General features: G+C 35.1%; 4 protein-coding genes, 1 non-coding gene and 1 pseudogene across 6 annotated transcripts; 2 read left to right on the top strand and 4 right to left on the bottom strand.

Moving 5' to 3' along the window:
• The first annotated feature begins 608 nt into the window (after window positions 1-608).
• On the top strand, window positions 609-680 carry TRNAW-CCA. The gene has a single exon. It is a non-coding gene; the product is annotated as a tRNA-Trp (tRNA).
• Window positions 681-2,938: 2,258 nt separating this feature from the next.
• LOC103829411 (RING-H2 finger protein ATL80) lies at window positions 2,939-3,852 on the bottom strand. Its single transcript, XM_009105078.3, has one exon. It carries the CDS (start codon window positions 3,739-3,741, stop codon window positions 3,151-3,153), a length of 591 nt encoding a protein of 196 aa, XP_009103326.1. The 5' UTR covers window positions 3,742-3,852; the 3' UTR covers window positions 2,939-3,150.
• Window positions 3,853-10,770: 6,918 nt separating this feature from the next.
• LOC103829413 (U-box domain-containing protein 44) lies at window positions 10,771-14,928 on the bottom strand. 2 transcript variants are annotated; one of them, XM_009105080.3, is made up of 4 exons: window positions 14,621-14,928; window positions 13,773-14,321; window positions 12,792-13,101; window positions 10,771-12,551 (listed from the first exon to the last, which is right to left on the bottom strand). In XM_009105080.3, exons 2-4 carry the CDS (start codon window positions 14,307-14,309, stop codon window positions 10,993-10,995), a joined length of 2,406 nt encoding a protein of 801 aa, XP_009103328.1. In that variant the 5' UTR covers window positions 14,310-14,321; window positions 14,621-14,928; the 3' UTR covers window positions 10,771-10,992. The 2 variants fall into 2 exon arrangements, with proteins under 2 accessions (XP_009103328.1, XP_009103327.1); XM_009105079.3 differs by having other exon boundaries at window positions 13,773-14,332.
• A 179-nt stretch (window positions 14,929-15,107) lies between these two features.
• On the top strand, window positions 15,108-16,867 carry LOC103829415 (coiled-coil domain-containing protein 115). The gene is made up of 6 exons (XM_009105082.3): window positions 15,108-15,390; window positions 15,812-15,929; window positions 16,027-16,176; window positions 16,254-16,303; window positions 16,397-16,484; window positions 16,577-16,867. Exons 1-6 carry the CDS (start codon window positions 15,214-15,216, stop codon window positions 16,651-16,653), a joined length of 660 nt encoding a protein of 219 aa, XP_009103330.1. The 5' UTR covers window positions 15,108-15,213; the 3' UTR covers window positions 16,654-16,867.
• LOC103829414 (epidermal growth factor receptor substrate 15-like 1) lies at window positions 16,863-21,743 on the bottom strand. Its single transcript, XM_009105081.3, has 12 exons — window positions 21,410-21,743; window positions 19,994-21,035; window positions 19,696-19,914; window positions 19,396-19,613; window positions 19,197-19,271; window positions 18,983-19,054; window positions 18,805-18,903; window positions 18,514-18,585; window positions 18,312-18,426; window positions 18,125-18,193; window positions 17,656-18,026; window positions 16,863-17,584 (listed from the first exon to the last, which is right to left on the bottom strand). Exons 1-12 carry the CDS (start codon window positions 21,548-21,550, stop codon window positions 17,075-17,077), a joined length of 3,003 nt encoding a protein of 1,000 aa, XP_009103329.2. The 5' UTR covers window positions 21,551-21,743; the 3' UTR covers window positions 16,863-17,074.
• Window positions 21,744-23,648: 1,905 nt separating this feature from the next.
• Window positions 23,649-26,536, bottom strand: LOC103829864 (annotated as a pseudogene).
• Window positions 26,537-26,745: the final 209 nt, after the last annotated feature.

A 26,745-nucleotide genomic window follows, 5' to 3' on the forward strand; every position in this document is an offset into this window, starting at 1 on the left:
TTGTGTTTGCTTCATGCTAAACTCGAATCCGGAAAGGAACACCTTGCTTTTGGTACACATTGTTCTGAGCCAGGTATTGATCAATATCGCTAACCGTAGTTTCAAATGGATGGTTGGCTAGGATTTATCTGACTGTGTATATCTGCAGGATCAATATCAGGCGGCCGGTACTAAGTCTCATTCTCTGAGAACCGTTGGTCCTCTTCCATTGGTAAGCTCTAGACCTTCTTCTCTGATGAACCGGTTGTTCCTTCTCTGTAAGTGTGACCGGAGCTAGCCGATAAACTTTTCTGCGCATCTCTACAGTAGAGCTTCTTTTACCAACTTTAAGAAAATGGTTGTTGAATGGGTCTTCGTGTTTAATTAAAGAGCCTTTTAGATGATAAAGAAAATGGAAAAAACATCATGAGAGGTTAAACCAGAAGCAAAGCACATTCATCTAATTAAAAGTTAGGTATTTTTAGACTGAGAGTTAAAATCAAGATGAAAGAATGTTGGACTTCATACATACCTCTTCTCTCACCAGATCTCAGATTCTCAGCTAACCTTCTGTCACAACCTATCTAATTACATTATATATATGTATTGATTGCACTATCATAGCATGGGGATCCGTGGCGCAATGGTAGCGCGTCTGACTCCAGATCAGAAGGTTGCGTGTTCGATTCACGTCGGGTTCAAAATCCCGAAAATATTCGGCAATCTCCAAAATATTTTTTTGGTGGCCACTTGGTCGCGAGGTTGGGTCGTTAAAACTTAAAAGAATCCAAGAAAGAAGACCCAAATAGTTATTTGTTCCTCAAGTCAAAAAACAAAATGCTCTGACGCAAAAACAATGTCTACTGATCAATATTCGCAGCACTTTTATAATCATTCATAAGCGATCAATTAAACTGTATATATATAAGGCGAAATCATCGGACCACACACTAGTAATGAAACTTTCTAGTTGTGCAAAAAGGTCAACAGTCAATACAAACTGCAGAGTTTGATGGATTCCTTGCTATTTTGGAATTTAAATCTGTTTTATATGCATGTATGTTTATGTTTATATACACACACATGTAAACACTGGATATAAAATTCAACCTTTGCATATAAATCACTTCGAAATCAAATTTAGACACTTTACATGTTATTTTATATAATATAGAGGCCTAAATTTATATAAGCAAGCACACTGGTGTAAGAATATTAGCTAGACATGAAATACTGTTTTATCTCATTTTTCTCCTTTTTGTAAAAAAAATACTATATATATATATATCTTTAGCAAAAATTTATTCCACGACACCCATTTTAAAAAAGCTGTATTATATTCAGTAATGCACATTATAGCGCATAACATATACGTGGGAATCTCCAGTCTCATTGGTAAACTTTACCTCTCATCATTTTAGTATGCGAATTTATAGTCCATCAACAAAACATAAAGCATCTCCTCTCCACTTTATGTTCTACGTACTTCTCTTTGAAGGTCATGAGATCATTTATTTTTGTTGCGACTCTTGGTCCCGTCGGGGCAGCTAAAAGCTTTAAAAATGTGAGAATACACGTCCATGGCATGTCTAATATACATGCATCAGTTATACTTTGTACGTAATGTTATCGTTAGTCATAATGATAACAGTGTAATTTTTAAACCCTTCAAAAATGACCTTATCAGTTATCAACAATATATTTCTTTTATTGAGGATGATTTTTATGTTTTGTGATAGTTTTTTTTTATTTCACTGTCCACTAAATTGAACTTTAGATTAATGGTCATAAGTTTTTGTTGAACATCAGGTTAATGGTCATAAGTTTTTGCTGAACATCAGGTTAATGGTCATAAGTTTTTGTTGAACATCAGGTTAATGGTCATAATTTTCTGTCGAATTAAAATATAAATACGTATATAATATGATTAGTAGCACTAAGCACAAAGACGCACTTTCCGAGTGGAAATATTGCTTGTGATTTGTATGGTGGACCAGCCGTCGTATTTTACTTCAATGGCTCCCCTGATAAACGAATAATAATCATTCTAACTAAATCACTCAATTTTTAACACACAAAATTAAACTAAACCATCAAATTTTGAATATGTACAATTACATACACAAAATTAAACTAGACCATCAAATTTTAAATATGTACAATTACTTTCTTTCAACATTGACCTAAACTAACACATAATAAGTTACAAAAAATAAAAATAGAAACTCTAAAACATATTATACAGGATACGGCAATCTATTTGTTAGGTCGAAACTCAAAAAGGTAGAAGAGAACACCAAAATAATTTATTGCAGTTGCAGTCATCTTGACTCTTTTAGTTATATACTAACTGTACTAACCTAATACTAATATCTCCAATTGATGTATATATTCCAACAGTCATTTTGACTCACGTTTTTCATTATAAAATTCACTACAGTATATTAATTTGCTTATAAATTTTATTTGATTAAGTGGATCACAGGCTCGTGATCCTAAAATTCTATAACCCCTAAAAGTAGTTGAAGAAACACGGTATTTATTTATTTTTGCTTTATAAATAAAATAACATGGAAAGGTAAAACTCAGCCTATACATTACATACCATTTGTAGCACAGACACTGGTCAGATTTCCTTTTCCATTTATTAGAGAATATTCCATAGTTAGCAGGATATTATAAAACTCAAGTAACCAACTGACTAAATAGTCTCTTGGTGCTCTATTTAAACAGAGGTATTCAAATGGTTTTTTGTGTGGGTGTATTCAAATGATTAATTATTGCATTCAGGCTTTATAGTGTTTAACCAAGTTTAACACTATAGCTACTGGTTAAAGCCAGTGAGTAATTTGTTGGATACAACATTATCTATTAACTGTGTTTAGGACATTTTCATACATCAAGATGCAAATCTCCTGTAAAGTATATAATATATGTTCAGTTACAAATAAAAAAACTATAATATATGTTAAAACTGGAAAATATAATATTGAAATATTTCGGATGCTTCTCTAATGCTTAAACTAGAAATTAACAGAGAGAAAAACATTTCATAAAACATTTACAAATTATAATTAACATGTACATTAAGAGAATAAAAACATTTTCCTGTAAAAATAATCTGCTTATAAATAATAGAGACATCTAAATACGAAAACGAAATAAAAAAAATCAAGGCAAGTAGGAATCAGGAACATCTGCGCCTTGCTTAATTCGGATCTCAATTTCGGGTTCGGAGCTAGAGCTACCGGGCAAACCGCCACACTTATGACACCTGGCAACCACCAAGATCTGACGGCAAGAAGGACAAGATGAATGAGACCCGAGCCACGTGTCAATGCAAGACACGTGGAATCCATGACCACACTGCGGTAGTACACGGAGCTCGTCGCCGTTGGAGAACTCCGTCAGACAGATCGCGCACTCGGTGAACTTCTCCGACGACGGCGAGTCCGGCGAGAAAGTGAGCTTCGGTAGAGATTGGAGTACTTTCTTCTTCAGTCCTTTGTTCGCCGCTGCTACCGGCGGTGGAGGAGATTGAACGGAACCGCCTTGAGATCCGGCGTGGGTTCGGTTACCGGCGGCGAGACGACGGAGCCAGACGCATCGAGAAACGGCGATAAGACCGAGAACGCAAACCATGGCGCAGAGCAGAGCAGCGAGGGTGACGACGAGATCGGAAGTCACAGCGGCGGTGGAGGGATCCTGTACCGGCGACGGAGAGTTAGATTCACCGAGAAGACGGAAGAGAAGGCGAGCCATTTCGAGCGAGAGAGAAGAGTTAAGGGTTCGTTTGAGAATATAGAGAAAAAGGAAGGACTTTGATTTGAGTCTGAGGCAGGCGAAGAGGAACAGAGCAGAGCAGAACTTTATAGAGCAGAGACTTCTCCTGGTCTTGTATCGCTGTCGGTTAAGGTTCCTTTGGTCATTTTCAGTTTTTAAATTAATTATTATTCTTTGGTAGTTGATAGTTACACTCCGAGACTCACGAAGAAAAATATTATTTATTTTAGCGATTGTCTTTAAAAGTAAAACTCAAAAACATTTGTTTAAAAGACTAAAATTTATATACAAATTAAAGAACATCAAAATTTTACAATATAATATTTTACTAACAAATTTTAGTTTGTAATGTTTTATCAACCAGCCAACTACATAAAACCGAACGTGGATGTCTTTTTCATAATCTACATATGAATACTAATAAATTAGTCATTTATGGTCAGTACACAGTTGTTATCTTTAAAATTATTCATCAGCTAATGAATCAAACTCTAATTTATTAATATGAACAAATGTGTGTTGTTGGTCAATATTTATTTTAAAACTATTTTAAACAGGAAAACAAGTCTATATTAGTAGTTTTGTAAAACGGGAAAAAAATATTGACACTAGTATATCATCTTTAGATCATTTATTCAGTTCTATTAAAAAATTGTTGTACATATTAGTATGTACGAAATTGTATGACTAATGGTGTGAGTGTGACCATGTTTATTGTAATACATGTAGGAGGTGTTTTTCTGTTGTTGGAAAATTGGAACAATAACCGAAGATTCTTTGATCACTTAATAATTGTCTGCCTTTGACTAGTGAAGATCACTCACATAGTCACAGAAACATGACAAAGTAATTGTTAATTGTTTGATTCAATTAAACAAGTTTTTTTTATATTCGTTAATCAAATTGAGATTAAACAATGCAACTATCGTTATAATAGACGAATCACATATGTTTTTATTATTACGACCGAATTTGGATTTTTTTGTTGGTCAGGGTCCATTCAAAGTACAAAGGTGAATGTTCTCTTGACCAAAAAGTATTATAAATAAAAATCAATGGATGGTTGTAAAATGCTACGGCTATGCTTAATGAAGAAAAAAGTTTTATAAGAAGGTTGGGTCTTTGTGAAGATCAGAGATGCCATTGGTAAAGAAAGGCATTGCAATGTGTTATTAGATGCTTAATTAACTCGAACCGTCCATAGTAAGATCCCACAGTTTGCATTCAAGAAAATTTTTAATGTCTTAGTGTATAAACATTTTCTTAATATGGACTTTAGTTAGGTTAAACTAATTATTCGATAGTGTAAGTATCTTTCCAATTGATGGTTTTGGTAGTAGAGAACTTCATGACGACTCTCCTTGTACGTTGAGGAATAGAATCGATTCTTAATCGTTAATGCTAGATGATTAATGTTCGCAAACCCCCAAAATATAGATATTTTTGTTGTTATAGAAAATATCTTAAGCTCTCTAATAAAGACAACTTTCAATGTAATTACTTCATTTTAATCCTAAGTATTTAAAGAGATGTCTCTGCTATCTTATCTTTTATAGCCTATATACCCAAAGGAGAAACAAAGCATGGAGAGGAAACATTAATACGTTTAGGGAAAACACATTCTGCTATCAGCCTATCACTGCACACACAAACTAGACACATGTCGATATGAGAAAATGAAGATTGCGTAAGCAGTTATTTGCATCAACGAGCCTATGGAGTCTCCGATCTTGGAGACTGCTCAAAAGTTATCATCAGTCACCACTCCTATTGCTAACACAATTTCTACGGTCCAAAGGGATGGTAGTAGAACAGCTGAGCCTGACTTTGGCTCTAACAAATTTGCTTTATTGTTCAGTGCGGAGGAAGAAAAAGATTCATCAGATGTGGATGAAGAGCCGGATTCGATGGATCTCATGACACCTCCAGGCAAAAGAATCCTTCGAGAAAGGCCAGTAAAACCCTCAACAAAAACTAAGGAGATGCATTGGCATTCAACAAGTCGCGGATGGGGAAACAGAGGACGTGGGAACCGTGGTGGACGTGGTTAGAGTTGTTCTGCTGCGAACTCATTATCAATTAGAGCTTGATCTGATTGTTTCTGGTTCACATCATGTTCCCTTTATTCTGTAAAAGCTTTTCAAAAACTGTACAACTTCGGCCGTAGCTTTAATAATAATATGTTTAAAAAAAAGAAAAAAAAGATTGCGTAAGCAGTTTAAGTAACACAAAACCCTATATAATATTTTTCATAATACAAATTAGTGATTAGAGATGACTATACACTTAGAAGTAATATGAAATAGTGATAAGAAGGGGCCGGCGTACTTTAAAAGAATGGTGACATATTTTATTACAAGTTTTATATGATTTGAGCTGAATTATATGTTGTGGAGATATTTATAATAACGACAAAAAACATTTATGTGAAGAATCGTGCCAGAATCGGCCAAGTATATGGTCGTCCTCGTGTTACTTGGTGTTTAAAAACTTTTTCTCAACGATGAAGATACATATAACTTAACTTCAAAATAACAGGTGTAACACTCAACGATTTGGTGAAGAAAGTGGAGAGACACTCGTCAAATTTTCGTTTAAAGGGTTTTTAGTTCAGATTTTATGTACGTATTTGTCATTGTATAGAACATTAGTACTTTTTAAAAAATCTTGTTGCGCAAACAATAGAAACACCTTAAATGCAATATACATTTGAAGCTTACAAATAATTAGCTAATAACATGAGTATTGATAATAATTAAGTTTACACAAACTAATTAACATATTATATAACCTTCCCAAGAAAGTAAAAAAAGAAGAAGAAGGTACTAATACGTATAATAATGCATGCTAAATTGCTAAGAGAGGTATGTGAGGAGGAACGCGTGAACTTAGAAGTTTCTAAACATAGTAACTCGATAAAAATTAAAATTAGTATTAATTTTCTGGTTGACTCTTTCTCTTCTCAGTGCACTCTCCACTTCCTGTATTTCTCACCGCCCATTTCTTCTTTCTCCACACATGCTCTACCTTTCTATCGTTAAATTTATTAATTCTGGATGATAAATAGGAAGATCACATCTAAACATGTCACTATACAAATCCTTTTTGCAGACCATATTTAAATGATTATGGGTCCAAAAAATGATTATGGGTAAGTCCAAAATCATCTCCCATTACTAGTATATAGTCAAAAGTCAAGAGGAAACTTCTTTCCTCCACTAATCAATCAATTGCGAGTTTGAAAAATAATGCAGCCCCGAGGAAGATGCATAGAAATCAACCAAATTCAGTCAATTAGTGGGGACGAGATTGCTCTATGGCACATCTTCGGTTGATGACAATGACTTTGGCAATTTCCCACGTCTAATGCAATAAACTTTTCAAAATGGCCTCGAGTAACTTTTCAGAATAATAGACCCGACTATGTTGGAACTAAACCGTTGCTTAAGGCTTAATATGCATATATTTCACGTGGAGTTTTAAGTGAAAGCCGCCAAAAGAATCAGTAATATGTGAATTTCGTTAATGTTTATTCGATGACGTACTGTTGATGATATTGAAAACCATGATTTTGGATTCTTGGTCCTCGTTGTTTATATTGAAATATACATGACCTTAATTTGATTACGATCATTTTTTTTTTGAACTAAAGGCTCTTTGATTGCGATCATCAGAAGCAAATCTTTAAAGATCAAGTTACTCTTCACGTATGTTCGTGGAACTTTGTCGTCGATCTAATACTGATGTCTGATGGTGATGTTCATGTCTTATTATAGCCAGCGTCCAGCAATCTCGAAGTCAACCGAAACAAGATGCAAACCGAACTATAGCGTCTGTGAGAGACAACCGGATAGGAGATTCAGGTTTCTTTGGAGCCATCTGATTATTTTGCTACAACTCTAGCATTTTATGTCTAAAGTTTTTTTTTTTTAAGTTTTAAACATTTCTTCTCACATTTGTAAAACAAAGTCACGTTATTTGTAAAATTGTTTTCTATTCAAATAAATTTAACATTTATTCAAAAAAAGATAACTGGATTTATGAAGTCTGGTATTTTTTATCATCTCTACTCGGATTGTTTGGTTTATTTTGCTTCCGGTTGGTTTGTTTGGTAAAGTAATCTTCTCATATTTAAAATAATTACAGACTAATCTTATCACCCAAATATGTTGGAAGTAAACCGTTGTACATGACTAAATACGCATAGGTTTCACGTGGGCTTAAAATTAAAGCCACCAAAAGATATACCAATACCATGTGAATTATGTCAATGTTTATTCGTTTTGCTGTTTATATTGAGAACTATGGTTTTTGATTCTTGGTCCTCATGGTTGTTATGATATTTTACTATACACGATCTTTGATTAATGATCATCAGAAGCAAATCTTCAAAGATCAAGATCTTCTTCACCTTTGTGTGTGGGACTCTGTTGTCGATTTGACACTGATGCTAACGTTCGGGGCTCATATATGTTTCCTCCACAAACATATACGCCAGGAAAATGGTCAATTTCGACCTCAACAATTTCAGTCGTGCTACAAGATCCGAATAAATAATATGTGTATTCTTAACTCAATTATTATTCAAAAAAACTACTTGAACTTTTTAAAACATTCATAAATCTACATTGACTCTAACAAAAATTAGTCAACCGTTAACAAGATAAAACGACGTTATTTTGATATACGGAAAAATGTCAATTTCGAACCCAACAATTTCAGTCGTGCCAAATATGACCCAAACAAATGGTGAGTGCCAATTACGATGTCAATTCAATTATAATTAAAAAAAAACTACTGGACTTCTTAAAACATGCCTAAGTATACATTGATTCTAACAGAAGTTAGTCAACCGCTAACAAGATAAAAAATGTGTCATTTTGATATATGTATATATATATTTAAAAAATATGTTCATTTCGAAACTCAAACCCATGTCGTGATACCCTTTTAAAAGGGCACACTAACAACTAAACTAAAGTAACTGTTTGAAATATTATTACATATTTATATAAACTAATATTCTTTTTCATCTTATCCAATTTAAAACTTTGGTGATTGTTTTTATATATTTTAGTTATTTCTTAATATCTCCTATATATTAAAAGAGAAGCATTACAACATATTTTTGTAACTATATGTCATCACCACAATCATTCTTAGAATCCTTAGAAAAATATGTTAGTCCATATAAATATATAATAAACTTTTTATTAAACTAACAATAAATTAATCATAAATGTTCTTTATTGTTTCCTTAAATAAAAATCACGGAATTACCTAATGTGGCTAAAGTATATATGACAATTAATGATTTTGAATAATAAAGATTTGATGAAAATTAGTCTATTCTCTATCATTTTTTTTTAATTTTAACTTATTAAAATAAATTAAACAACCACATTAACTATATAATAAAAATTTAGATTTTTTCCTATATGTTATATTTAAAATTTTTAAAAACGAATATAAATGACTAAAGTTGTTAAAAATCTCACATTGAAATTTTTGTGATCCATGGTTTAAAATTTATGTTATAACAAGATACAAATGATTACAAAATTACATAAGTAGGAAATTTCATTTAATAAATATTATATATATGTATATTAATATTTTTTATAAAAAATAAATTATATACCATATAAAATACATAAGTATTTTAATTTCGAATTTGCTTTGAATTTTTTTGATAACATTTTGAACAATTATTAACAACTTTATATTTAGATTTTAAATTTTACATTGAATGTTTTTGAAATTATAAATTACTAAAACTATTAAACATCCCATAAATTGTTTATTGTTATCATTGATTTAAAAAAAAATTGTTATAAAGAAATACAAATGATCAAAAATAATATGAGTATAAAATATTTTTTAACAGATGTCAATATTAAAAATCTACTATATATCTACGTTAATATCATTAAACTTAATTTTATACCATATAAAATAGAAAAATGTGTTTGTTTGGATTAATAAATTTTATTTAAGTATTTGTACCAACGTAATTATATACGTAATAGTTACTAAATTTTTAATTATTCAATATATATTTATTATTTCATGATATGTAAAAAATGTATAATATTTATAAATAATTTATATACAATATTCATCCCGCGCAAGGCGCGGGTCTTAACCTAATGTCTAATATTTTGAACATGATGTCTTAGTGAAAGAAAGGTAAAAGGCCTCTATAACATTTTTGAACAAAAGATCACAAATATATATAATGCTACCTTTGAAAAATAAAATTAAAAATCTACTTAAGTTTAAAAATTAAAAATAATTCATATAAGAAAATTTTATAAATAGATTTAAGGTTATAAGTATATTTAATATCATATAATTATAAATATTTTATTATTTACATTTTAGTAATATATGTTTATTAAAGATATAATAAGTAAAAAACATGTTAATGTATTTATACAAATCAGAAAATTATCATCGAAGTTTTAAATTGGATAAGATGAAGAAGAATAGTAGTTTCTAAAATTTCAAATTTGTAATAATATTTCAAAAAGTTACTTTAGTCTAATTGTTGTTGTGTCCCTTCGAAAGGGTATTACATCACGGGTTCGAAATGAACATATATTAAAAAATATAAATCAAAACGACGTTGTTTTATCTTATAATGGTTGACTAACTTCTATTAGAGTCAATGTATATTTAGGCATCTTTTAAGAAGTTCACGTATTTTTTTAATTATAATTGAGTTGATGTCGTAGTTGGCACTGAATATTTGTTCGGGTTATATTTGGCACAACTGAAATTCTTGAGGTCGAAATTGACTCTTTTCTCGTATAACAAAACAACGTCGTTTTATCTTATTAACGGTTGACTAACTTCTTATATACGCTTTAAGAAGTTTGAGTAATTTTTTGAATAAGAACTGAGTTGAAATTATATTTGGTATTGAATATTTGTTCAGACCGGTATTTGGCACGACTAAAATTGTTGGAATCGAAATTGACAGTTTTCCCATGTATGCCTTTGGAATATGAGAACCGATCAAATGATTTCAGTTTCGAAACGTAACACGATCAAACAAAATCAAATAGCTTACAGCACACGCAAACAAGAATCGGAAAATTTACAATATATAAAACTGGATGCTATTAACAAATAAACCCCTCAAAAAAACCCCAATAAAAAGTTTATAAAATCACTAAAAACTCACTTGGACAGAAATCAAGAGAGATCATCTCATCTCCCCCACTACTACGCCATGTTTGGTAATATAGCTGAGAAGTTTGGGATCTTATCGATGTGTTTCAACGCGTTCTCAGCGATCTGCCTCGTTCTGAAATCACCGTTTTGAAAAGCGTCCACAAGCGCAGCGCTCACGTTAGGCTCTTTCGCCACCTCAATCGCTATGAACTCAATCCTCAAGATCCTCTCCACCACCCAAACCGCTCTCCTCGTAAGCCTCTCCGTTCTGGTCTCCGTCAAAACGTTTAGTATATGTCTTATCCCATCCGCCTCATCAAGTATCTGAACACCTTTCTCCACTTCTAACCCGTCTTCTAACAAGCTCGAAAGAGCCGCGAGAGAAGCCTCGACCACTTTATCATTCTCATGGTCCAGCAAACCCACTAGCTTCTCCACAGCTTCTCCTTCGACGAGGCAAAACGTTTCTCTCAACGAACATATCCCCTGGTGGATCCTGCAAAGGCCGGTGACAACGGGAGGTTTGCTCATACACGAAAAGATGGAGCCACAGTAGCTTGGAGGAGGGAGATCAGGCGTCCGCGAGAGGTTCACAGACTCTAGCGAGAGATTCTCTAACGCCATGGCGGAAACCATCTGGATGTTGTCTTGACCGTTGGACTGAAGAAGATGAATAAAGAGCGAAGCAACGTTGTACTCACGGCAGAAGGCAACAGCCCTAGGCTCGTTGTTGAACGCGAACGTGATCCTGGAGAGTATACGCACAAGCCCTTCGAGAAAGTTCATCGTAAACCTCATCCCTTTGATCTCCCCGTGGCGGATCCCATTCACCTTGGAGATGATTTTCTCAAAGGCACCAACTCCCAAAAGCTCCCGAGTGAGGCCCAAATCCCTCTCAGGCAACTCAGCTAAGAGCCCGGCGGCTGCAGCCTGTTCTTCGGAGATAGGTGTCTTTTCCGAAATGATGGCAACAATGCTCCCGAGCTGTCCAGCTGTAGCGCGCAAGGCCCCGGCTAGCTCCTCGCTCATGAAGGGGGAGAGGTTATGAAGAAGCTTTATAGAAGCCAGACGCAGATCATTGTTCTCTCGGACTTCCACGAACTGAACCAGACTGATGATCGCACCTGAGGTTTTAATAGCGGAGACGACGTGAATAACTGCTTTAGGGCAGCTAGTGAGTCCAACAAGAACCTCCAAGAGCTTGCACTGGATCGCTGGACCAGTGTTGCTTATCAGATAGAGAAGATTCTCCACTCTGTTCTCTGAAACTAGTGTGGCTTTGTCGAAGTCGTATCCGATGTTGACTATGTTGGCGAGGATAGTGGCTGAGACCTCTTTCAACCGTATTGGGAGGTTGTTTGGGCCTATGTAGAACAGATCTTTGATCAGTGGAGGGAGAATCCCTATGTCGATCAGAACTTTGGCACTCCCGTCGAAGGATGAGATGTTGTTGAGAGCTTTCAGGGCAGCTTCGCGTTGGGGCATGTCACCACTTCTCATGAGATCGACTAGAGAAGAACCCACGGTCTGAGCCACGAGAACCTTCATATCATTGTTTAAGGCAAGGTCTCCAAGGAAGGTAGCCATGGAGAGTTTCGTTTCAAGTGAACCTGCACATATCATGTTTCACATTCTCATTACATAATCCATGTATTAGGCCTGTGGTTTCGGTTTTTCGATTATTTCGGTTTTTTGATTATTTCGGTTTTATAATTTTTTCGAAAATAACCGATATTCGGTTAGATTTTGGTATATCTATTTTAAAAAATTCGGATAGTTTCGGTTAAATTCGATTATTTTCGGTTATTGACCAATGAAGAAAGTAAGGAATGAATGATCAAGCAAATCACCTTCAAGGATTTTGCCAAGAAGAGGCTGGAGTCTACCATAGGAAGCCATCTGCTTAACAATCTCCTCAGACCTCTCCAGGTTCTCCAATGTTCTATCAGCTTTCTCAACGATGGAGACGTTTACTGAGTTGCTGCTTGTCAGACCAACCAATAAAATAAGTGCTCCATTAACCGAACCAATCTTCTCGCACAAAGTTTCAGACTTGGAGAGCTCAAACAACAAAGAAACAGCTGCTTCCTTTCCCTTTGATGGCTCGTGAGATAAGAACTTAACTAGTGTACGCACAGTATCCCCTTCAGCTAGTATCTCCTGCAAGATTAATGACACTTTTTCATTAGCACTCGCTTGAGTAGGCATATGGACGCATTTATTCGGAACCGAAAACTAAACCGAAAAAACTTAGTTCAGTTCAGGTTTGGATCCTATCAATTACCCGATCGAATCTTATATCTCTAAAACGGTAGAATCGAACCGGAACCGGACAGATACCCAAATTTCTATAACATAGTTTATATACTTATAAATACTAACTATATTTAATTTAAAAATAATCAAATAATTTAAAATATTATTTATAAACCGAAATATCAAAAAAAAAATGAATTACCAGAATACATTTTATCCAAAAATATTTAACTTATCTGAATTATCCAAATTTTTAGCCGAAAACCCGAAAAGGTCTGATATTTAATTCGAAAACCGGAATTTTTGGACTTTTAAACCTGAATTAATCGAAAAAACAGAACCAAATGGGATCGGAATTACCTCAATATTTGTCAGTTCCCAATTTTGTTACTCGAACCAAAAACCGAATAAAAGAACCAAAACCAAACTGGATTTTCTAAATACCCTAACGGATTCTAAACCTCTAGAAGCGAACCGAAGAACCAAAAGAACCAAACCAAACCGCAAGCTCAGAGCTACTGAATTTACCATTACAATGCAATAGCAAAATATTAAACAGAAATAAGAAGACAAACCTTGCTCTCCTCATCTCCTTCAACGACAACTTGAAGTGTCTGCAAAGCCTTATACCTCACTTTATGACTATTACTTTTCAACATATCAATAATCATACGGATAAGCTGAAAGTTACGCACACCCTGCCTATTCGATCTAATACTCCTGCAAATCTGCCTCACATGCATCAAAGCTTGCAGAACATCATTCTCATCGTTTCCTATAAACAGCGCCTGACGAGCAATATCAAGCTTGGCAGCGTCGTTCCTTGATCTCCACTCTTGGATAGTGTTGCGCAGAGCAATACTGGGGCTCACATCAGTGCTACTCAGCGTCTGAGAAGTTAACGGGCAAGAAGGAGGCTTACCACTGTCTGAACATTGCTTGAAATATTTCTCAATGGCTTCACGCTCGAACGTTCGACCGTTCTCTAGAGTGACGGGGTCGTGCATGACCTCTTTAGTCAAGGGGCAGATGAATGCTTCGTAGATGTGATCGACGCCTCGCTCGAAGTGAGAGCTGTCATCAGACTGGCTTCCATCCCAGCTTCCAACCATCTTTAACTAGTCCTGCACACTCACTACAACATGTATTAAACCGTTGCTCAAGCAGAGGATCATAGAAGGCAGCTATAAATCAAGAAATTGAAATCTTTAAAAGTTTGGTAAATAAAAGAGACATTTTTAGAAACAAGAAAAGGGGATAATACCAGATTTAGCTAAGTTCCTTCATTCAAAACTATAACACTAGATTACGAAAGGTAAGAATCTTCCAAAAGGCATCATTAAGAATCAACCTAAATATAGTAAGGTTACTAAATTTAGTAATATTTATAACATCTTAGGAAACCATTTTGAAGAAAGCGTACCAAGCAAATATCGATCGCAGAAGCGAGTTAGAGCTACAGAGAAGGAACGGATTCAAAAAGCGCTAGTCTTCTAAGTTGACAAACTCGGGTAGAAGAAGAAGAAGAAGATAGCTTCCTCGTATTCCATGGATCCAATTTAAAGCAGTCGAGGTTGCTCCACGAGCTTGAAATCAACAGCCTCCTCGTGCGTGGACAGAGAACGAGAGAGAGAGAGAGAAAAGCAAAAAAGCTTAAAGGGAAGGAATGAAGAAGAGAGAAGGGTTTCGAGGAAAATGAAGAGAAGGAGAGACGCTGACTTAATTCGAAAAGTCATCAGAGAGAGAGAGAGAGAGAGAGAAAAGAAACGTGGAGCCACCAAACGCCAACTTGACATTACAGCCTGGCTCTGTTCACACGGGTCGGGTTTTTATCCACCCACCCGGAAAGCATTAGGAGGGAATCTTTTGACTTGATCTAATGGGCTTTTATAACATTCATGGCGCATCTCATAATTCTAATATTTACGAAAATAACCCCGTCGTTTACTCTCCCTCAGTCAGAGGATCTTGCTTTGCTTTGATCTGTTCATTGTTGCGTTTGGATCTTAATTTGTGATGGCGGGAGATGAAGGAACTGAGGTTTACGAGGAAGGAGAGGATTCCATTGATGTGAATAACGAAGTTGAGCTGGAAAAGGAGGGAGGAGGAGGAGATGAGAAGGTGTTGCAGTTCCTCGATTCGTTGGATGAGTATTTAACGCTCATGGATTCTCTCAATTCAAAGCTTCGAGATGTAAATGGGCCCGCTTGAATTTTCAATCTTTCTCTATTTCTCATCGTTTAATTTAATCCTCAATTTTTTTGGTGTAGATCAGGACTGACTTTAGATGAGCTTATTTGTTCGAAACCCGAAGCTAATCAATGATCTCTATCTTATCTAAGTATGTGACTTAGCTTTTGTGTTTAGTTCAAGCTTAGTGGGCCTAATTAGTCTCAGTTACTCTTGTCAGATGTTTGTGCTTTCTCTTTTTACATATTAAAATTATGTTGTAAGAATGAATCTGGGAAACGTTTGGTTGGGCTAAGAAAGTCATGTGGAAAAAACAAAATTTTGGCATGAAACTGCTTCACTGATAATAATATCATGAGAGATTCTGCTTTAAGAAACTTTCTCTGTATAGGAAAGTTGCTGAATGTGTTTCGTTTTTATTCAGGGATGGTTTGATCTAGCTAGTGCTAGGCATTCTATGGGAACTCTCCGTATCAACAGCACTCTTTTGGACCTCAAGTTTCATCCCGCTGCTTCAACTTTGCAAGTAACGGAACAAGATGGTAAGTTTGGCTTTTCGGATTAAACTCACAAAATAAAAGTATGTTCTCAAGGTTTGATAGTTCACATTTATATGCAAGTGTATGAACTCTCTTGTAGTTGAATCTTTGGGATCAGTACCTCGTTTTGCTTTGTCCAAGTGGGCTTCCAAGGGTGGTAGTGGGAAAGGCAAAGACTTCTCTACTGATGCAGGTTCGGAGATAGGCTCACCTCGTACCCCACAGCTACGCCATCGAGGAGGCGTTTCTGGTAAAAAGTTAAGAATTATCTGCTGGTTATTCTGTGCCCTCCCTTTGTTTGTGTCTCACCTCTTGCTTATGTAATAGAGGAGAAACCATCAGCCATGGGTGAAACCGTGCTAGCAGCTGATGAAGAGGTGTGGGCAATCATTTAATCTTTATGCAACAAGGAACTCTCTTTGTTTTAGAAAGAGGCACAACAGTGGGGTTTTAATGTTTTAATATCACAGGTTAAGAGAGAACGAGAGAAGTCTCTATCTGTATTCGGAGGTCTAGTCTCGCCTAAGCTGCGTGGCGCTCAACTCTCATTTGAAACAGGTAACCCACAAGTGAACTCACATATAATAAAAGTTCCCGGTTTCAGCTGATATTATTAATTATATTGTTTTTGTTTTGCCTTTTGGGATTAGCTCTTGAAACTCTTGTGGAAATAGCCAACACTCGATCATCCATGTTAACTGCCTTTGAGCGGATCACAAAGAAGTAAAGACTGATCAATGTGCTCAATGGATTCAGGTGGAAGCAAAATAGTGTCGACGTGTCAAAGGGAGATCGAATGTGCCACGTTCGGTGTAAACACAGATTTGTTTCAATCTGATTAAATTTTACCATAGTTTCTTACAGACATGAGCTAAAAGCAAGATCTTGTACAAGATTTTTTTTTTTCACCAAAGACAAACAAGTATTTTTTTTGATATAAAGCAAATGGATTCATAAGCACAGAAGAGAGATACAGTAGCAAACCAATACAAAGAGAAACTTTACAAATTACAAAATAGTCTAACGCTATTGTCTCATCCAAAACCAGACACTGATGAGGAAAAAAAATAAGATTTTTACTGAATCAACCACAAGTTTTATCAAGCGATGATAAATGAAGAAATAGAATTTATAATCATTACTGTGGCTTAGAAGGACCTTTTCTTGGGGCTTTGATCATCAGAGGAGACTTTGAAGGGACCTGTGGAACCAAACGGGTCTGCATCATCAAACGAGTACCCATGATCCTTTGTACTATTCATCGAGTCGAATCTTGAAAGCGAGGGACCACCAAAGTCTCTGCTACTGTTGATGGAATCGAACCTGGAGAAGGCAGCTCCACCAAAGTCTTTGGAGCTGTTTATGGAATCAAACCGAGACAGTCTCTCGGGCTGTGAGGAGGAGAAACCTGCCCCAGCTTCACTTGTGGTGTTGAAGGAGTCGAATCTGGAGAAGCTGTCAAAGTTGTTATCTCTGGTTGATGCGTCGCTGAACCGAGGAGGAGAGTTCCCGAATCTTGAGAGTGGAGTGCTGGGGACTGAATCATCAAATGCAAATGGGCTCTTTCTCTGACCGCCGAAGCTTCTTGAACTTGGAGAATCTACTCTTCCTGAGTTTCCTCCAAAGTCCCCACCACCAGATCCAAAGTAATCTCCATCCTGCAAATGTCAATATTATAATGCTAAGCTTAGAAGACTGTGGAAAGAAAACTAAGCAATTTTGTGTTAACCTGGCTTTTTGATGCGTCAAATCCCCAGACTGAATCCACATCATCATTAGTGTCAAACGCACTTGCCCAATTCGAGTCGTCGAAGAATTCAGAACTCTTTCCACCAGCGTAATCTGGAGACGGGACCTCAGTAGCAGTCCTAGAGACAGGACTGTCTCTAGGACTTCTGCCTGATTCATCATCACTGTGAGTTGTCCCATATTCACTCTCATGGTGGCGGTCTGAGGTTTCTGAAAATGGTCCATAATTCTCATCTAAATGAGTCGGCGAATCAGGTGGTGGTACACTACCATCTTCCACCGTACCGTTTTCCTTCTCACCAGACGAGTTTTGCTCTTTTGATTTGTCAAAAGTAATCTCATTGCCAAATCCTAACAGTGGGAGGATTATCAGTCAATGTCTTGTTATGTGCCTAACTATAGGCATCTAAATGTGTAAGTAACAGAAAGATAGGGGAAAAACATTATACCTTCATCCTCAAACTTATCCCATTCTTCATCCCATAGAGCTGCCCCTTCTTGAATTCCAGGTTGCCAGCCTGTAAGTCGCAACATTAACAGCTTCCAAATGATTTGTTTGTTTACAAAACACATGTAATTTGCATTCTTCTAGAGTGAAAGCAAGAAGTCACAAGGCGACAGGATCATATACAGTACCTGCTGGAAGGTCTACAAGGGCCTTGGACTTAACCTCCAACCCATGTTTCTTGCAACGTTCAGTTAAAGCCTTCATCAGCTCCTCTAGATCTGATTGTATCCTATCAGCCCGGACCTAAATATGCCCAGTAAGAGATCAAATAAGGCATGTGTAACAGATAATCAATAGTGTGTTCATCACATAACCATAGAGAGCATGTACCTGAAGTAGACCATCAGCACTACCACCTTGCTCCATGTTCACAATTGCTTGACTCAATTCCATCTTACGCCCCTGGAATGGGTTAACAAGAAGACTTCATAAGTAAAAAAGTTCTGCGAGTTATCTACAACAAAATTAATTAAAACCTTATGACCAGCAAATGTGGAAGAAGGGAGAACTGGGCAATAGAAATAAGAGGACAGGACAAGATCCAGAGAAAGAGAAAATAAAGAAAAATATATGGCTTTAATGTACATTAGGTGTTGCCACTTTATGTGCTAGTAGCCATACCTCAATCTCGCGAAATCTGGCCTCTTCAATAGTTAATTTTGAACCTAGTTCTGCAACCTGCTTATACTTCTCCTCGTACTTCTTCGCCAACGTTTCAGCCTGCAGTAGAAATTGTTTTTGAATAAGACAGAGATAGCCTCTAAGAAATGAGAAAAGTGATTATTTACGTGAAAAGCACCTCACGCTTGTCAGAGGAAGCCCTTTCAGAGATCTCATTTAATCTATTGTCACACCTGCTTTTGTACAAGACCTGACAGAGAGAGGAAAATTATGAGCAAAAATGGCGTCATAAGAACTGGATCTCACAAGAACCTTACTCTAAATAATGGCATCGTGATAATCACCATTACTTCTAACCGAATAACAAGAGTAATTTGTAATGGAGTACTCACAATATCCTGCATTTTTGTTCGGTAGTATTCAAGTTTCTCCCTGGAGTCCATATATACACTCTTCTTTTCATCAACCTACAGAGATTAGAAACATTTGTTCCACAAGCATCCAGGAAAATGCACATGGAATAGTAACTTATCTAAAGCTTTGAAAGGATTTTTTTTCCTACATAATTAAATTGAAAATGTGAATAATTACCTTTTCCCCATCAGTTGCTGTTTCTTGAAGATTTGAGCTCGCAGAATGTCCGTTACCGAGGTGACTCGCAAAAGGATCATCCATAACTGGCGCTTGATTCCTTTGCTGATTAGGTGCTACACCACTTCCAGGGTGAGGGACGGGTGTATGAACTGGTGGTCTCATGCCAGTCGATGGAGTGATTGGCCGCGCACCCATCACTGGCTGCTGTACGAAACCTTGCAATAGAAAAATTTGACATACAGCGAAGTATCAGGAAAAGGGAGAAGATCACCAAAATGCATGAAATATGAGCAATACCTTGACTAGATCCCCATCCAGCATTTGCATAACCCTGGCTAGGTGCACCTGAGATAGATAATAGTGTTTCATCAAACATGATGCTGCTAGGAAGTGATGTTGGGAGAGGCCGGCCTTCTCTGTACCGCTCCATCAAATACAATGAAATGCAGAACTCCCTCAGAGAAAGCATAGTATCATTATCCTGATCAGATAATTCCCACACATGCTTCAATACCTCTGGAAGCGAGCAAAAAGAACATGTTAAAGTTAATTATATTCTTCATGTAAAGTGGAACGAAAGATCGAAGATCCTTACCCCTGGGTAGCCTCCAGCTTAAGAACAGATTTTTTGCCTGCTCACCAGTGATCTTCCCATCCTTGTCAGTATCAACACTCATAAATACCTTTGTGTATTTCTGGACATCGGATGGTTTCATTTTTGGCCACGGAGGCTGATTATTTCCAGCAGGAGTTGAATGGGCAGATCCAACTGCACTTCCATGTGGTAAACCGGAGGATGGACCTTGTGATGACACTGCAGGCGGCTGTGAGCTTGCTGCTGGCCTTGGCTGCTGAGGCTGGTTTCCTGCAGGCAACATTGAGAAAGTATTCTGTAGGGAGTCCAGAGCATTAGGCTTCGGTGCAGGTTGGGTTCCAGCAGGAACAATAGCTGAACTGATTGAAGAATTACTCAGAGCGATTTCTGGTTTTTGCTGGAATGAGGAAAACATGTCACCTCCACTGCCAGATACAACCAGCGCTTTCGGACCAACTTGTGAATCTGGTTGTAAGCCAGGAGAAGGTGCTGCTAAGCTGCCCCCTCCAAAGCCTGACGAGTATCCGACGGTGTTTCCAGCATACAAACTATTAAGATTGAACGCTGAACTACCAGGACCAGATGCACTAGTGGCAGCGGCCTGAGAAGGACGAGTAACATTACCAACAGGAGCTGGCTGAAATTGACCTGGTACAGGACTTGGTCTATACTCTGGACCAGCGGTTGGTCTAAGTGAAGTCACCCCAGATACTCCTTGATTTGGTCTCACTTGCTGGTTTTGCTGAGGTGGAAAATAATTTTGGTTTGGAGCCGCTGGTCCTCTAAACCCCACATTTTGATGACCTGTTGAGGCAACCGGAAGGGGTGTGGTAGCAGCAGGGCTAGGTTGGGGTGCAGGAACAGCTGAAAGGTTAATTTTAGGCGGTGGTATTTTAGCTGCGGCGGGAGTATTAAGTGCTGCATTAACAATCTCAGGAGTGAGGTCTCTCTTGCTCTGCGCTACTGTTACAAGTCTCAGAGAATTATAAAAGTCCTGCCGACCAAGGAAACCGCTGCGTGACCGGTCAGAAAGCGACCATATCTACAAATGCAGAACACAACTGATCAGTTGACAATTTTTTTTAAAAGGCAAACGTCATTTATTAGAATCCGTCTTAAGAAAAATTCTTTTTTTAACGCTGATTTATTATGATATTACAATTATGAGACGAGAAAGATTACATAAACGATTCGACAACCGACAATACTACCTGACTTAACCTAAGCCTAGCTGCATCAACTGAGCCGTCCTATGAAGATCCGTCTTAAAGAAAATTCTATGCAAGAAAGTTTCGAGATTCACTTCATATGCTAATCAGAATCGAATATTATTTATTATTATTGGGATGTAACGTAATTCAATTGGAATAATCAAAAAACCTCTCAAGAAACAATAAAGGAGAAGTTTTTTAAAACCTGGGCGAGAACTTGCTTAGGCAAACCAGATCCTTGAAAAAAGGCAACAGCTTCGACACCACTGATTCTACCATCTCCGTCCAAATCTGCTCTCTTGAAGTAGGCCTCGAATTGATCCATGTTCGGATTCGGCCCCGCCATTTCAGATCAGAGCTTCCAAATCGATCTACCGAATAATTGCACGATTCCAACAGATGCAACACAAAATACAAAATTAAAAATTAAAATGACTGTGACACAGAGAAAAAGATCGAAATCGCCTTCGCGATGCTCCGTCCTTGTGTTTTTTGTTTGGAGTTTTCTTCTAGCTTTGCTAGCAAATGGGCTTTCTATAAGCCCACTTAAGGTCCACTGTCACGATTATAAAATATTTTTACAGATCCAGTAAAACTACTTTTATTTTAGAATATATTATTAAAACTATTCTAGAAACAAATTTAAAATCACGATCCAAAAAAAAAGAAAAAATATGTAAGAGATATTTTTTTTTAAATCCGTTAACACTTGTCAATAGTGTTTCTATTTTAAAAATAACTAGATCTCGATCCGTGCAACCGAGCAGATTTTGTTTTCATTTATTTTTATATAAATATTTTGTTTTCAATTCTAAATTGATATATATTATAATATATATGCGTCTATCAATTTTTAAAACATAATAAGTTTACGGTATATTATTTCATTGAATAGATTGTTTCAAACTTTCACATGTATTTGTATATTCTTCTATATATATATTTTCAAATTATTATTTTATTATTAAAATCGTAACGATATATATATAAAGATTGGTAAAATATTATTTTATTGTCATATTCAAATATATTGTAACATTTCACAAATTTAGAAATTTTTTAAAAAATTAAACTTTTCGATTTATAGATTTTATATTATCGAGTAAATAATTAAACATTAAGTTTTTGTTTAATTTTTAAAATAAACTATATAGTTTAAAATTTGTTTTCATTGTTTAAGGTAGTAAAGATTAATCATTGTTAGATAATATTTTTTTTATTAAAAACAGATCTTTATAATTTTAAAAGTTAACATCGACAAGTATTTAAATATTTAACATATAGAGGTATAGTATTACAACATTAAATTATATTTATTTAATTTATACTATCTATAAATCCAATGGATCATCTATTGTTTAAATCCAATTATTGATAGCCTAATAAAAATTTCTTGTATGCCCAAAATTTAAATGATAAGATTAGAGATTAAATGTAACATGACTTTCTATGAATAAGTCCATTAGGTTCATTTTTTCAAAAAAATCACACATAAATCAAAGTTGTGACTTTTGTTTTAATATATAAGATACTAAGAGCATCTCCAATGGTGTTACCACCATTGGAGTCCTTAGCATTATTTAACTAATTTTTTTTTTTGAATAGTTAAGGATCCTAATCAAAATTTTATCTCCAATGGTGTTCTCCAATTTGGAGTTCTTAGAAATAAAACACAACTCTTGAATTTTCTGAATCTTGTCTCAGGAGTGATGTGTGCTCATTGTGTAGCTGCTGACATTGGTGAGACAAGTGTAATAGAGATTTGTTGATTGCTATGAGCGTAAGAAGCTAACACTTTTTCACCTTTTGATTCATAATGCTTTGATTTGTTCATTCAGCATTAGTCGTAGTCCGAGTTTTGAACATGAATTTAATATTTTTATGTTTCTCATTTATTCAAATCGCTTCAACACATGTAGGTGTTCCCCATAGATGCATAATGCTTTGATTTGTTCATTCAGCATTAGTCGTAGTCCGAGTTTTGGTAATAAGTCTTCTAAAGTTGATGTATTGATCGTATGTCTCCGCAGGTACGCAGAGTCCAGCTGGTGCATGGATGAGCTTGTGAATATAAAGAAACGTGCAGAGAAAGGAAAGCTCGAAGTCATTCCCATCTTTTACAAGGTTAGGGCAAAAGATGTGAGAGCACAAACAGGCAAGTTTGGTGACAAATTTTGGGCGCTAGCAAAGGTTTCTAGTGGAGATCAGATCAAGAAGTGGAAGGATGCACTAGAATGTATCTCCAATAAACTAGTTGATGTTTCATACCTTGTGCGGACTAATATATATATATATATATATATATATATATATATATATATATATACTTAACATTTTAAATTCTAGCATTAATTTTAACAAAAAATATTAAATTAGATACAATTTTAAATTAATAATATAAAAATAAAAATTCAATATTCATATTGATAATTAATATATTAATTTTAATAAAAATTATCCCTCGGGAAGAGGATATGATCATAAGACTCACCCTCCAGAATCTCCATAAGTCCTCTCCTCTGTTGCCGCCACCGCATTAACGGTCTGAACAGTCGTCGTAGTAGCCTGAGGCTGCTTTCGTTTGAACCGAGTCACCGAGGTCGTCGGTTTTGAAACCAGTTATATACATTTTTGTCCATGACCTGTCCGTGTTGAGACAGCTCCATCATGATCTCTTTAATCCTCTGTGGTTTTGGTGTTCCGCTTCCTTCCTCATAAATGCTTTCGAAAATCTGAAGTTGCATCGATGTTGGTGTCCAACGATGTCGATGAGATATTTTATAAGTGCTTGGCGATGCCACAATCGAATCAAAGTATCCACCTCCGGTTGGATTCATTCCTAATGCAAATTCTCCAATCTTTAACACGGAAACTAGATTCTGACCTGCCCTTCAGAAGGGCGGGTATATTTTTTATGTTAAAAAGTAGAAGATTGATATTTTTTGTTGAAAAATTATTTTACGTAATAAAAAGTATAATTTTTAATAAATTATGTATTATATTTTTTATGAAATTTGTCTTAAGTTTATTTAGATGACTTATTTTTGTTATTTTAAATATGACTAAATTTTTGAAGATTCCAAATAATTATAATCCGTATTATGATTTTGTTTATTTAGCCCGTTATTAAACTTAAACTGATTTTATTTTTAATATTTTAATTTAAATAAAATGTTTTATATTATTAACCCGCTCTGTATTTATATAAATCATTTTTGTGTGTTTTAAACTTTTTTCTATAATTTTATTAAATAAAGTTTATATAATTTATTTTTTTTTTACTTTAAAATGAAACTATTTTTTAAAAGATTTGAGGTAATTCAGATCCGCATTACGTTTTATTGATTTAATCATTTGTTATTCAATTTGATTTTATTTTAGTGGTTTAATTAATAAATATTAAATTAATATAAATAATAATTATTAATAAATAATTAATGAGTCTTGAAATGGTTAATCTTAAAAGTACTATTTATTAAATAATGGGATAGCAAATGTAAATCTTCGTTAGTTCAGTGGCGTCATGATTTGTTTTTAATACCCTGAACACGGGTTCAAAACCCAATTTGTGATTTTTTTTGCTAAATATCATTTTTTTCTATAATGAGATGTAAATTACCAGTTTGTCCCCGTCTTCTATCCTCATCCCATGCGACTTTCAGACCTACTTTTCAGCCGTCAATGTCATTTTCCATTGATTATCATCGTTTTCCTTTGTTATTAACATAGTTTTGAATCATTTATGATAGATCTACCACTAAACATTCGATTTTAAACCATCAAAACTCAAAAAGGAGCAACGAAAAAAATACAAAAATATGATTAAAATCCAGATTTGTTGCCATGTATACGTAGCTCTTTAAAATTGGAGTCTAAAAGTGGTTATCGAAAGTGGCGAAATATTTAGATGCTATATATTTTAGATGCAGGCAGTTTGACCCACGTAAATGCTTAGAAGGTAGTTATAGAAGTTAGTTACATCATATATTTAGATAATTATTTAAATTCAGTTATAAAATATGTTGGACATAACTTTTTATCAATAGGTCACACTGCTGTTTTAATAGAATAGATACAGTTACGTGAGCTATAATAGCATCTCCAACGCGGATTCTTCCCATTGGAACTCTTAAAATACTTATATAATACATACATATATATATATAATACATATTTTAAGAGCTTCCATTGGAGATGGTGTAAGTTTTTTCGGGGTACAAATATGTAATATCCTCACCGGACGGTTAGTCTCTAGATCGCTCTTGCGGTTATATAACATATAATGTTTTCGTGAAGAAGCTAGATAAAATTAAAAGAACCATTTTATAAAAACAATTATTAGCTAAATGGTTTATTAACTAACGTCTACTGGTGCGCCTGAGGATATATGTTGAACCTTGAGTTAAGGTAATGCAGTGAACATTGAGAGAAGCGTTTGATTACGTGTGCGGTGTGACGTAAACGTATTACAAACGCAGACGCAGTTTTCACAATCTTAAACGAAACTAACATCTCGGTGGTACCTGATGAGACAGGAAGTTTAGAAGAGAGAGACTCGTGGGAAACGAGCTGGCCACAAATTACGGCGTACATGGCGATCTGCTTACGCAGAATCTCCATTTGCTCCTCCGTCATAACTCTACCATCATACTCACCGTTTTGGCTCCCTCTCTCCATCTCTCTTTCACCACTATGTTTTCTCCTCTTCCTTTTTCCACAATATATATATATATATATATATATATATATATATATATGTATATATGATTATACGAAGATGAAAATATGAGATAAAAATAGTGTTTTTAAAAAAAAAGTGTTTAAATGAAGTGTTTCCAGAAAAGACAATATGAGAAAATAATTTGTTTTATATATCCTTTTTAATTGATCGAATAAATCTTTAATATATTTATCATCGTTAAAAGTAAGCACGTTTTCAGAAAGAGCTCTAGACTAGAGATCAATTTGTCCTATTTGACTGATCTCAGTTAAGAGTTTAGTAGAGGTTATTCCGAGATACAATTGGATTATAATATTAAATTCAAATTACATGATCATATAACCATCGATCCGATTCTAGATTATAATATTAGATGCTAAAAAGGGTCAAAACGACGGTCATAATAAGTTAATAACTAAAGGATCGGTTTGGGTCAGCTGTGTTGACAGTTTAGTGTTAGAATTTCAATACTTCATCGAGTTTACGGGTTAAATTAATACTCCTTCTGTTTTTTAAAGATCCATATTCTAGAAAAAAAATTTGTTTATAAAAGATTTATTTTTTATATTTTTAATGCATGTTTTATTAACTAATTACAATCTTCAAAAAACTTAATTGAATAACTAAAATATTAAGGGTGTTTTTCAAAACCAACCCATATTTTCAAGTCAAATCCAAAACCAACCCTTTTTTTTTTGTCCATACTATTCATCAATAAAATTTCCATACTATCCTTATGTTTTTGAATTATTCACAAAATTGCCATTTTTATTTATTTTTTTATTAATTTCGAAATTAACAAAAAATCAAATACACCCTAA

Source organism: Brassica rapa, chromosome A07 (assembly GCF_000309985.2).
Source record: "Brassica rapa cultivar Chiifu-401-42 chromosome A07, CAAS_Brap_v3.01, whole genome shotgun sequence".
Lineage (NCBI taxonomy): Eukaryota > Viridiplantae > Streptophyta > Magnoliopsida > Brassicales > Brassicaceae > Brassica > Brassica rapa.

Bases quoted from the DNA above. Each gene is read 5' to 3' on its own strand.
- LOC103829411 (XM_009105078.3), bottom strand. From the start codon at position 3,741: ATGGCTCGCCTTCTCTTCCGTCTTCTCGGTGAATCTAACTCTCCGTCG.
- LOC103829413 (XM_009105080.3), bottom strand. From the start codon at position 14,309: ATGGTTGGAAGCTGGGATGGAAGCCAGTCTGATGACAGCTCTCACTTC. The intron at 13,102-13,772 runs GTTTGTCTTCTT...TTAATCTTGCAG, and splicing joins AAGGAGATGAGGAGAGCAAG to GAGATACTAGCTGAAGGGGA. The intron at 12,552-12,791 runs GTGATTTGCTTG...TGATATGTGCAG, and splicing joins TCTTGGCAAAATCCTTGAAG to GTTCACTTGAAACGAAACTC.
- LOC103829415 (XM_009105082.3), top strand. From the start codon at position 15,214: ATGGCGGGAGATGAAGGAACTGAGGTTTACGAGGAAGGAGAGGATTCC. The intron at 15,930-16,026 runs GTAAGTTTGGCT...ACTCTCTTGTAG, and splicing joins GCAAGTAACGGAACAAGATG to TTGAATCTTTGGGATCAGTA. The intron at 16,177-16,253 runs GTAAAAAGTTAA...CTTATGTAATAG, and splicing joins CCATCGAGGAGGCGTTTCTG to AGGAGAAACCATCAGCCATG.
- LOC103829414 (XM_009105081.3), bottom strand. From the start codon at position 21,550: ATGGCGGGGCCGAATCCGAACATGGATCAATTCGAGGCCTACTTCAAG. The intron at 19,272-19,395 runs GTAATTATTCAC...TAATCTCTGTAG, and splicing joins CAGCAACTGATGGGGAAAAG to GTTGATGAAAAGAAGAGTGT. The intron at 18,427-18,513 runs GTACATGCTCTC...GGGCATATTTAG, and splicing joins GTGCTGATGGTCTACTTCAG to GTCCGGGCTGATAGGATACA.